The 13,333-nt window shown below is 35.1% G+C and overlaps 1 protein-coding gene across 3 annotated transcripts in view; it reads right to left on the bottom strand.

Moving 5' to 3' along the window:
- The window catches only part of ANO4 (anoctamin 4), a 408,206-nt gene that overhangs the window by 17,403 nt on the left and 377,470 nt on the right, over window positions 1-13,333 (bottom strand). For all 3 annotated transcript variants that reach the window (XM_025401960.1, XM_025401959.1, XM_025401961.1), the window contains 3 exons: window positions 12,100-12,242; window positions 1,312-1,464; window positions 156-303 (listed from right to left, as the gene is read on the bottom strand). In XM_025401960.1, coding sequence (XP_025257745.1) covers window positions 156-303; window positions 1,312-1,464; window positions 12,100-12,242 — 444 coding nt within the window. The remainder of the gene's footprint in view (window positions 1-155; window positions 304-1,311; window positions 1,465-12,099; window positions 12,243-13,333) is intronic.

Below are 13,333 nucleotides of genomic sequence, written 5' to 3'. Positions count from 1 at the left end.
TTTATAATAAATCATAATTCCACCTTCCCTATCACAGGTCTCTCCTTCTGGGCATGTATTCCATATTCTCCAGTGCAAAGTCTTCTGTCTGAGTGTCCAACCTCAAAAAATGGCTAGGAAATAGAAATTGTATAATGGTTTTATAGCAAACTTACTTTTGCCCAGCTTCTCCTTGGCCTGCACAAGGTCCATACTTATAGGCATACACCAAGCGAGGGATAAAGTCAGATGTTATCGCTATGACAAATGCATTTGTAATAACAGAGAGAATTCCAATGCCTTCAAGAATTCCATACCAAATTCCTATTCAAATAGAAGTGTTGTATTAGTTCCATACACAAAGCAGAGGTAATAATTATGAAAAAACGGGAATTCATTTTTAAAAGTCCTTTTCATGGGTCCATTCTTCATCTTTCCAAATACTGACAGAAGCAACCAGGAGGAAGGATTTGTGCAAACAACTTGGCATTGAGGAAGTTTCTATGGGAGTGTCTATATGCTCATGACTTAATAGTCAGGATCAGACATGAGGCAGAGAATTCTGGTCAATGATAAGGCACCAAAATACCATTTGATAGGATCAGCACACATAATGTCAAGCCCCACCAGACTGGGAGCTCCTTAAGGGTATGGATAGCATCCCTTCTGTCCATCTTTGTGGGCCTTGCCCATGACACACTGACCCAGGGTAGGTGCTCACAGAATGCGTGTTTGTTTCACACGGAGGTTAAAAGACATCATTAGCAATAACATCCACATGCAATTCTCTTCCACATATATTGGCTGGGTGACTGCCTGCTCTGTGCTAAGCACTGGATGCAGAGATGAATAAAAGACAGTCTTTGATCTCAGGCAACTCTCATTGGGGCTGCGTCTGATTCAACTCAACATCTCTAGTCAAATACCAAAGTTCATCTCTGCCATTAGAAAAACTGGATTATACTTCATGTAAATCAGGCAAACATTTAGGAAAGACCAAATCAAAGTTAAGCAAAGGGAAGATCTATTTCAAAAAGAATATAAGTGATAACAAATCTAAATTTTTAGATTCAAGCATCTTAAGATAGAAATAACCAAATTGAGAAACTATTTAAGCACAAATTCTCTAGCACTGGAAATTACAAACTTCCAAATAGCAGCTTTACTTCTTGTCTAATATTATTTAAAACTAATACAATTATTCTTTGCAAAAATTAGGTGAATCATCTTACATGGAAACCATAATTTAAAAATCTGAAGTTTGTGGCTTTTAAAATTTTACCTGCCAGATGTTTAATATTTATTTTAAAAACATATGCAAATCCAACTTACCTATGTCTTTGGCCCTTGAAGCTAAAGGTCTCCTCCACTGTGTGACAAATTTGTAAGCATCAAGTCGAATTTCAATTATGTTATTCAGTAAGGCCAGAAGTGGTGCTAGGGGAAAAGCTGCCACAAAGATAGTTGTGAATCCAAACTGAAGAACTAGAAAAGACAAAAGGAAAAAACAACAGAGTATTGGTTTTCCATTACTATTTTCAAAGGGATCATAATCTGAATACGTTATTGTCTTAAGTCCCATTTTTCCCAATACAGATGCACAGGGGACATCTCTTCCAGAAAGATGGCCAGGAGACAGGAAAAAGAGGCACTTCCTGGGCCTGGAAGCAATGGATTCCTGGGAGCTATGAGATCTGGACTTAGGATCCAGATCTTGTTTCCTAAATATCATTGTCTAACCAAAGGAATCAGTGTTCCTTGGAGGAAGGTTTGATTCCAGAGCTATGATGGTAGGGACAATACAAGAGAAGTCTGGGACATCTTGTGATGCCAGAAAGGAAGGAAATGCTCAAAAAATGATGGGGACATGCCAATAGGACACAGAACAAACTTGAAGGCACCCCTAATAGCCAAATCTGGAACAATTTGTATGAAACAATATTAATAATGAAAGCATGGGATTATAGCCCAAAGACTAAGTATCTAAGTCCAGACTGATGTAAATATATACTTACATAAATAAGTGATTAAATAAATAAATGGGAGATAAGGAGTGGCTCTTCCTTATGGTAGAATTATAATTAATCAATATAGGAGGAATGATGAAAATTAAAAAATCACCATTAGTCAAACATCACAGTAATAATTTTTGTAGGCAAGAAATATCAAAGCATGCTAAAATTAGTAGAGGAAAGTATACTGAAGAAACTAGGATATTTGCAGATTCTCAAAGTATCTCCTCACATAATTTTTACTAATTACAAAGGGAAAAACAGTAACTTTTTAGCAGAGGAACCTGGAAAACATCTTTTTGTTTTTTGAGATGGAGTCGAGCTCTGTCACCCAGGCTAGAGTGTAGTGGCGTAATCTCGGCTCACTGCAACCTCCATCTCCTGGGTTCAAGCGATTCTCCTGCCTCAGCCTCCTGAGCAGCTGAGATTACAGGTACCCACCACCACGACCAGCTAATTTTTGTATTTTTAGTAGATACAGGGTTTCCCTGTGTTAGCCAGGCTGATCTCAAACTCCTGACCTTGTGATCTGCCAGCCTCGGCCTCCCAAAGTGCTGGGATTGTAAGTGTGAGTCACCGTGCCCAGCCGAAAACATCATTTTAACCAAGTGATCAAAGCTAGTATCACCAGTAATAAGACATAATGATGTTATACACCCCGATGTGATGCACTGAGGAGGGTATAACATCATTTCTGTGGTATTCTTGCCAAAAATGAATAACCCCAACCCAATTATGCAAACACATGAGACAACCCTGAATTGAAGGAGCTTCTCCAAAACTACTGACAAATACTCTGCAAATATGTCAAGATCATGAAAAACAAAGACTGAGGAATTGTCATAGATTAAAAGGAACTAAGGAGACAACACATCTAAATGTAATGTTGGATCTTGGGAGTATTGTGAACAAGAAAAAAGTTATTACTGGGAAAATGCAAAATTCAAATAAGGTCTGTAGATTAGATAATAGCATTGTATTCTTAACTTTTCTAGTTTTAATAAATATGTAAGATATTAACATTAGCAAAAGTAAGGTAAAGTATAGAAACTACTCTTTTTGCAACTTTCAAAATAAAATTTGTTTTAAAAGGGGGTGGTTTCTGATGCAAAACAACCAGTCATCATAATGGAAAATAAAAAAATAAAATTTACTGGGCATCATGGACGAGAAGTATTTGGCTGTTTGAATGACTATGTATATATACATATATGACTGTAAAAATAGTAAAAATATATTTACAAATCTGATTTTAGAAAGTAACAATAACAAAACAATGATTACACATATATATCATTTTCTATGTAAAAACAGGCATTGTTCTAATTACTTCATATACACTAACTCATTTAATTTTCATGACAACCTTATGTGGTGGGTACTATTATCCTCATTTTACAGGTAAGGAAACTGAGGCACAAAGAGGTCAGGTAACTTGCCCAAAACAAGTAACTAAGAAGGGACGCTAATCTCAGTGGTGTAGCTCCAGAGTTCTGCAAAATCCATCTACCTCATCTTGGTTATTTTGCCACCTCCAGGTGTCCCCGTCTTTGGTCACATTCACACTTGGTGCTTGTGCTAGGTGGCTCTTTACGCACCAATAGATGTGGGCATTCCCTTCTCTTTCGACCTGGGTTTTATTTTTCTCTTGCCTTCTCTCTTTCTTTGGTAAGTCCATCTACTCCCATGACTTCATTATTATCTCTCTGATAAGGGTTCTCAATTCTCTATCTCTAACCCTGACTCTTTTCAGGGAATTTCCAGTTGTCTGTTATGCTACAGAAACAGCACTCCCCAAACCAATCTCTGAACCTCATCCTTGAACGTATTTATCCTTTTATGTCCCTCCTCCTTTCCTCCCTTCAGAATCAACTTGCATAAAAACCAAGTCTCAGCTAGCTTAGCCTTCAGAACCATTAGCCTTCTAGTCCTGACAATTACTCTTCAAAAATGTCTCTCATTTCTCCCTCTTCTGCACTGTCCCCACTTGAGTTCAGACTCTGATTTTCTAACTGGCTTTTTCTGCCTCCAAACTTTCAGCTCCCTGCCCTATCATTCTGCTGTCAGTGTGTCCAAAATGTTGGTTCAACCCCATCACTCATCTCCCTACAAAGAATGTTTCAGTAGGTTCTCACTGGCTGCAGAATAAATCCCAAACTTTTCACCACGCCATTCAAGGATCTCAGTAAATTGACTCTAAGCAAACTTCCAAGCCTCATGTCCAAATACACTCCACAAAGAAAACAGGTTTCCCAAACAATCCTCTACTCCGGCTACACTAGTAGCCAATTCTGATTTTATGGGTATACATCATATATGCACTTAGTGTTTCTATGACTACTTTGATAAAGTAGTCATTCTTCCTTCAAGAGTACACTCAAATGCACCCTCTTGAGTCTTCCGTAATTGTAATTAACTACTACCTCCTCTGTAGCTGCCACAACTCTGCTCACCACCATAAAACTTATTTTGTCTTGATTTTATGGTGTTTTGCCTTTTCCTCCTTTTGCAGTGAGCTTCATGAAAGTAGAAACAGCAACTTTTTAATGTTTCTTTTTCCTACATACTCACTACAGGGGTTTTGTGTATGAGAAGGACTTGTCAGGTATCAAATAATGCTAGTTCAATGACTGACATGTAATTACAACGAAGAAAAGCCAGAACACAATGAAAACCTATCAGGTAGAAATAAAACTGACAGAGATAATTCTTACGATCACTAACAGTACTGGATGTTACCGACAGAAAAATGCAACTAGAGTTTAGTTCTTTCAGGTTGTATTTATATTGAAAATAACTGCAAGTTTAAAAGGAAAATGTGTTTAGTTCATTGGTAGTTTTTGTTTATCTGACACCTAATCAGTTTCATTATCTAGTTAAATATTATGGCCTAAAATCAAACCAACTAATCATTTTTACATAGCACAAAGGTGACCCACATGATATTGGTCTTGAAGTAATTAACTATAATGCCCATTAATGGCTGCTTTTTTTTTTTTTTTTCAAGGGAAGAGACTTGTACAATACAGGTAGATTAATTTAAAAAAATTCTTTGGCAAAAAACTTTTAAATATTGGAAAGCATAAAGAATGATATAACAAACTTCCACATACCCATGGAAATGTTAGTATTAACTCTTGGTAACATTTTGTCATACCTGCTTAATATCTTTTTATAAATAAAATAAATACTATATAGATAAAACTGAATTCTCTTCTATTTTTGCTCGAGTGGTTTCCTCTCCTTTCACAGAGACAATTGCTGACATGAGTTTTGCATGCATCCTTCCAGTTCATTTATATATATATACACACACACACACACACACACACATAAATGCCCATATAGCAATAAATTATACATAGTGCAAATATCATGTAAATAATTTTTGTGCCTAAACTTTACATAATGATATTATTTACAATTTTTTTGCTCTGTTCATATCACATAATTTTGAGATATTATCTTGATCTATATAGATCTAGTTAAACTTTTAACTGTTTTATATTCTAATATATAAGTTTACCTCCTTTTAATTTACCCCTTCTCAGACATTACCTCTTCAAATATCACTTTTCCTCTTTCTTTATTCCTTTCTGGGACTTCTATTACAAATATTTCAGACTTTTTGGCTGTTTTGCATGTTTCTTATGTTTTCTGCTCTGTTTTTCTTTTCTTTTCTCTGGGCTTGTTTGGATTTTCTTTTTATTGACTTGTCTTCAAGTTCACTAATTTACTGTCTTATGTTGAGTCAATCTACTATTTTTTTCTTTCTTTTATTTGAGGCGGAATTTTGCTCTTGTCGCCCAGGTTGGAGTGCAATAGCATGATCTCAGCTCACTGCAACCTCTGCCTCCTCTGTTCAAGTGATTCCCCTGCCTTAGCCTCCAGAGCAGCTGGGATTACAGGCGCACACCACCACACTAATTTTTGTATTTGTAGTAGAGACAGGATTTCGCCATGTTGGTCAGGCTGGTCTTGAACTCCTGACCTCAGGTGATCCACCAACTTTGGCCTCCCAAAGTGTTGGGAATACAGGTGTGGGCCACCGTACCCAACCTCAATCTGCTATTAAACATATCAAATGAGTTCTTAATTCCAGATTTATATTTTGCAATTCTAGAATTATTTTCACAGATTTTAATTCTCTTTTAAAAGTCTCAATTTTTCAACCATTTTTGTCAATATTTTCTTCTATTTTTATATATAAATCATAGCTATTTGAGAGACTGTGCTAAACCCAATTTCTGAATCATCTTTAGGTCTCCTTTTCCCTCTTATTAGTCACATTTTCTTGCCTTTTTGCATACCTAGTAATCTTTTTATTTTATGCCACACATGTAGAGGCTCTAGATCAAGGGTCAGCAAACTATGGCCTGTGGCCAAATTTGACCAACCATCTGATTTTCTTTTTTAACTACCTGTGAACTAAGAATAGTTTTTATATTTTAAAAGGCTATATTTTAAATTGCTGTAAAAGTGTCTACATAATAGCCTTGATTGTGCCATTGGCTCAAAAAGCCAAAATTATTTACTATCTAGCTCTTTAGGAACAAATTTGTGATACTCTGCTCTTAGTGATGTTCTTTTCTACCATAAAGAATTCCTCCTGGTGATGTTAGGCAGATAAGAGAAATCACTTAAAGCTGGTCACAGATTAAGCTGGGCTAGTGCTGGCATAGAGTTTTTGTAAAGCTTAGTCCACCTTTGATTTGTTCTTCTTCCTTTGCTGTGATTGAGAACCTGGTGGGTCCCTATCTCCTTAGCTCTGAGAGGCAGTAAAAGGCTCAGTCCTGCCCTTTGAAAGGTTTTAAGGTTAGCTCTTCAGCCTCTTGCCCATCACATCCTCAAAGTGTTGTATTATTAAATAATTACTTTATATAATGATAAAAATATCAATTCAACAGTAAGTCAGAATAATTCAACTTGTATGTACATAATAACCCAGTTTCAAAATACATAAAGCAAAAGTTGACAGAACTAAAAATAGAGTAAGACAAATCCACAATCATACTTGTGGATTTCAAGTATGTAACTAGTAGATAAGAGGCACAATATTTAACAAGGACTTAGAAGATTTGAAAAACACAATTAATCAATCTTGCCGAATTGACATAAAAATATAGAGCATTATACCAAACAACCAACTGCAGAACATACTTGAAACATATATCAACACGGATGGTATAAAGGAGCATAACGTAAGTCTTTATATATATATATATAAAATATAATCTTTATATATATACACACAATATCAAAAGACTGAAATAACAGAGAGAATATCCTCTGATAACAGTGTAATTAAATTAGAATCAATGACAGAACAATATATCAAAACTCTTTAGATGTTTTGATACTAATGCATTCCTTCAAAATGCATAGTCAAAAATAAATTACAAGAGAAATGGAAAATGTTTTGCTAATAAAATACAACATATGAAAACTTGTGGGATACAGCCAAAGCAGTATTTATAGAGAACATTATAGCTTTGAATCCCTATATTAGAAAAAAAGAAAATCTGAAAATCAGCATCTTGAGATGCTGAGAAAAAAAGTGAAACTAAGCCCAAAGGAAGTAAAGGAAGGAAATAAAGAGCAGAAATGAATGAACCAGAAGGCAAAGGTGTAGTAAAGAAAAATCAACAAAGCCCAAAGTTAGTTTTTCTTTTGAAAAGATTAATAAACCTCTAAGGTACTGTTTTAAAAAAGGGAGAAAAGCACAAACTATGAAGTTATAAGTAAAAGAAAGGGCATCACTATACACCCTAGATATATAAAAAGTTAATAAGGAGATATATAAACAATTTTGTGCTACTAAGTTTGAAAACTTAGATGAAATGAACAAATTTCTTGAAAAAATACACAACTAATACACAACTTACAAAAACAGATGCTAGAAGAAATAAAAACTGAAATAGTCCTATATCTATTAAGTAAAATAAATCTATAATTAAAGTTCTTCTCATGAAGAAAATTTCAGGTCCTGCTACTTCATTGTAAATTATTCCAAGTATGTAAGAAAGAAATAATAGTAATCCTATGTAAACTGTTTAAGAGAAAAACATTACCTAATCATTTTAAAGAGCTATCATAAAACTGATACCCAAATCTGAATGAAACATTACAAGAAAGAAAAACTACACTGTAACATCTTCCATGAATTTGTATATAAATATCAGAAGCAAAATATCAACAAATTGAACTTGGTAATTAAAAAAATGCATCATGACCCAAGTGGGCATTTTTTTCCAAGTTTGCTAGGTTAATTTAACAACTTTTTAACAATAAAAAAGAATCAATGAAATCCACTACGTTAGTAACATTTTTAAAAAAATCACATAATCATTTCAATAGACTCAGGAAAATGACATGATATAACGTAATACTAGTCATAATAATAACTCTCAGCAACCTAGGGATATATGAAAACTTCTTTAAGGAAACAATAAAAAGTATGTACAAAACAATACAGCTAGCACCACACTTAATGGTAACATATTGAACACTTTCACCCTCAGGTCGGAAACAATGATGTCCAGTATCACCAGTTTTATCCAGCATTATATAAAAGGTCTTAGTGCATTTAGGCAAGAACAAAAAAATATATACATAATGACTAAAAAGGAAAATGTAAAGTTATCATTATATGTGGATGATACAATTATGTATATATAGGTAGAAAATCTCAAAAAATATATAAGCAACTATAATTGATACTAGATGCTAGCAAGTTTGCATAAGCAAACATACAAAACAACAATAGTTCTATATATTTAATATTAGTAACAAAACATTCGAAAATAAAACAATAAAAACATCATTTGCAGTTGCAAAGATTCCTAAGGTGCCTAGAAATTAATCTAAGTTTTACAAAACGTATATACTAAAATCTACAAAAAGTATTGCTGATAAAAATGTAAAAAGACATAAATAAATGCAAAGATATACCATTTTCATGGATTGAGAAAACATTAAATATCTTCAAATTGATGTAGGAGTTCAATTTAATCCCAACTAATATTTCAGTAAGATTTTTATAGAAATTAGAAATCTGATTCTAAAACTTATATGGCAAAAATTTTGAAGAAGAACAAAACTAAAATTTCTTTTCACTTAAAGACACCAATAAGAAAATGAGAAGTCAAGCCAATAACCGAGAAATGGTATTTAATTTGCAACATATATATCTGACAAATGATTGATATCCAGAATATATAAATAACAAATCACTAAGGAAAAGACATAGATACCCACAAAAAAACACAGGCTTGAATATAAATTCACAAGAGTTTATCCAAATGACTATAAGCATATGAAAAGCTTCTCAGCGTTATTAGTTATTATAAAATTTCAAGTTAAAATCATGATGAGATACTGCTGCATACCAACCCAAATGGCTAAAATATGAACACAAGTTTTAGTAAGTTTATGGAATAACTGGAGCTGTTCTACTGTTAGCCAGAGTATAAACTGGCACAGCCTGGTTTTGAAGACTGCTTTCAAGTGTTTATTAAAGACAAACAAATGCATATCTATGGCCTCCCAACTCCACTCTTATGTAAATTCTTAATAAAAACATCTATGCATGTTAATCAAAACACATGTACAAAAATGTTCATAAAGGTATTATTTATGAGAGCCTAAATTTGGAAACAACACAAGTGTCTATCAGCAGTAGAATGGATGGATAAGTAATAGTACTTTTTTGTTTGTTTGTTTTTGTTTTTGAGATGGAGTTTTGCTCTGTTTCCCAGGCTGGAGTGCAATGGTGCAATCTTGGCTCACTGCAACCTCTGCCTCCCAGGTTCAGGCAATTCTCCTGCCTCAGCCTCCCAAGTAGCTGGGATTACATACACCTGCCACCGCGCCCAGCTAATTTTTGTATTTTTCAGTACAAACGGGGTTTCGCCACATTGGCCAGGCTGATCTTGAACCTGTGACCTCAGGTGATCCACCTGCCTTGACCTCCCAAAGTGTTAAGATTACAGGCATGAGCCACCACGCCCGGCCAATAATAGTATATTATTATTCAGGAGCCTAGAAGATCTGTAAACTCACAAAATAGCTCATCTATTGGCACACTGATGTCTTCACTTCTACAAGTAAATTTGTGTTTGTCTTTTCCTGACTCAAGCTTGGCAGAGGCTTTGCTTTCGTCAAAATGCAGTTACCTAGCACATTTTTTAGAGTGCTCAAGAGTACATTTCATGATATGTGGAGGGTTGAGGGATTGATGGTGGTATGGGGGTCTGTGTGCTGTGTCAGAGCAGCAGGGGACAAAGTTGGGGCTCATCTGGGAGTGGAAATGCAAAACAACAAAACAAAACAAAACAAATAAAAAACCGCACATGACTAAGGAAAGATAGGGTGGGTGTCAAAGACAAACTGCCTGTTTCATAATTTGGCTCCTGGTCTACATTCTAGGAATACTATGCAGCAATAAAATGAAGTTCTACTACCTGTAGCAACATGGGAGAATGTTAGAAAGATAATATTGAATGAAACAAGCCAACTACAAAAGAGTATGTACTCTACAATTCCATTTAAATGGAGAATAACAAAGGTAAAGTTAATGTATGGTATTAGAAGTCAGGAAAGTGGTTAGAGAGGGTTTTATAAATGGAAGAGGGGAAAAAAAGTCTTCTTTGATATTGATAATAATCTATTTCTTGATCTAGCTCACTGGATAGCAACATTTCCCAGAAATAAAGAACCAGAAGGTAAATATTTCAGGCTTTGCAGACCAGGCACTTTCTGACACAGCTACCCAACTCTACTATTGCAGTGCCAAAGCAGCCACAAATAATATGTAAATAAATGGGAGTTGCTGTGTTCCAATAAAACTTTATTTACAAAAACAGGCAGTGGACTGAATCTGACCTGCAGGCAATAGTTTGCCAACCTCTCAGCTACATAGATTTGGTTACATTTGTGTGAAAATTTGCAAAAATTAATTGATCTCTACACTTATGTACACCTTTTCACTATTATACTTCAGTGAATACATTTTAAAGTATATAACAAAGTCGGGAAGTCATTAAGGAAATAGCAAAAACAAAAGAACAGACTTGAGTAGTTAGAACTCATCAGTCTGCTTGTGATAATTCTGAGATTTGTTCTGTGCTGCAAAGATATTTCAGTATTTGGAGCACTACCAAATTCTAGCCGCATAAAACTTTCTTTTTAAGCACTCAATATACCAACATTATTGTTCATTGTCTTCTTTATGGGAGAAGAATCCATTAAAGGATCTCAAAATGGTTAGTTCTCTTAATGAATTCTCTTTATTAAGTTTTATTTTTAATGTCCAAATTGATTTCTTCCCCAAGTTATATCATTCTGCCATTCTATAATTGAAACTCTAAAGACATAAGCAGATACTTAGAACATACGCAATTTAAGAAACACTAAGCGTCAATTCTACTAATACTTTAAATTTCAAATTTGCCCAGAAAAAACTGCTTCCTTTAGAGGCAATGGATCTTGCCCAGCCCTTCCCTCATTTCCGCTCCTATGTTAGAGCTTAAAATGAAAAGAAATATATACATATTCCATTTAATAATGAAAGAAAATATATATACTTAATTTATCTAAGATATTTTATTTGTCTTTCCCTCTAGAAGACAAAAACAATAAGAGAATAATAGTGATATAAGTAACATGTACTATGTATACACTGAGCTAGGCATTGCTCTAAGTCATGTTCATGCATTAACTCATTTAATCCACACAAAGACTCTATGAAATGGTTCCTCTTATTATTATTTCCACTTTAAAGATGAGAAAACTGAGACAAAGATTAAGAAATTGCCCAAGGTTTCACAGTTAATAAATGATAGGGCTAGGATCTGAACCCAGATAATTTACTTCCAAAGCCCATGGTCTTAGATACATGCTAAGAGAAATTGCTTTGCTTTGATTCTAGAGAAATCTGATTCTGTAAATATAAGTGCAGCATAGTTTAAGCAGGACATGCCTTCCTCTCTGTTTGGCTTAGGAATCCCTACGCACTGAGGACCTTAATGATAATGAGTATACGTTTAGTTGAATATATCTGGAGATTTAAAATGTATAATGAATAAAATAAAGTAGAATATTTCCATACTCATTTCTAAGTATTCATCGAAGAGTCCGTAGGCATTCATCGGCTGAAGGTTATAGTCCTTTTCCCATTGTGGGAAACTTATTTTCCTTTCAGGTCCATGTTCTTGTCGTACTTTTCTTCTAGTCCACCAATTCTGAATTAACCTGGGCAAAAAGATCAATTTCTTACAAAAATGTAACTGATCATATGACTTAGGTAATGAGAAAGAGGAGAGTCTGAATATAGAAACATAGTTTGAAAAAATTCAGGACAGGCTATCAAAGAAATAAAGCCTCAGGTTGGTAAGAAAATAACAATGGAGTCTATACTTCAAGTATTTCTATTAGCAAGTAAACAGAATGACTGATGAACTTATTTTAATCATTCATGAAACTGTCTCATGTTGGGCATTGCCTGTGAGGGTTGAATAGAGGACTGAGAATATCTATAAATGGATATCCCAGTACAAAGGCAATACCAAGACATCTTGAGGAATATCTGGCTTAAGTGGCTTAATTTAGGACCCTTGAGCAGCCTTGCCACATGGGTGCTGAGCTGCATACTTTGACATCAGGGGCCTAAAGATCTGCAAACCCACAAAATGCTTCCTCTCTTGGTGCACAGACACCTGCAGTTCTGCAACTGGACTTGCTTGCTTTTGGCTTGAGCTCTCCACAGGGGCTCTGACTCCCAGTAACATGCAACTGGCATTGGTAAGGCTAGCACAGGAACCGTTAGCAGTGATCAGGAGTGCATTTTGTAATATGAGAAAGCATTGAGGAAATGAGAGGGTGGAGGCAGGTCTGTGTTCTGTGCAGTACAAGGAAAAAGTTGAAGGATATCCAGGAGTAGAAGTGCCAAAAAACAAAACACATGGGAAATGAAGCAAATAAAGGGATGAATATCAAAGACAAACTGCCTACTTTACAATTTTACTCTATGTCCTTATTACTAGAAGATAAAATATAATTATCTTGATGTCTATGACATTTTAATTGTGGTTTATATCTTAATGTAGAACACAATGCTGATAATTTTTGTTTTATGTTTTATTTTTAAAAAGTTTTGGCCGGGCGCGGTGGCTCAAGCCTGTAATCCCAGCACTTTGGGAGGCCGAGACAGGCGGATCACGAGGTCAGGAGATCGAGACCATCCTGGCTAACACGGTGAAACCCCGTCTCCATTAAGAAATACAAAAAACTAGCCGGGCGAGGTGGCGGGCGCCTGTAGTCCCAGCTACTCGGGAGGCTGAGGC

This window comes from Theropithecus gelada, chromosome 11 (genome assembly GCF_003255815.1).
Source record: "Theropithecus gelada isolate Dixy chromosome 11, Tgel_1.0, whole genome shotgun sequence".
NCBI classification, from domain to species: Eukaryota; Metazoa; Chordata; class Mammalia; order Primates; family Cercopithecidae; genus Theropithecus; species Theropithecus gelada.
This window is presented reverse-complemented; position numbering and strand designations above follow the sequence as displayed.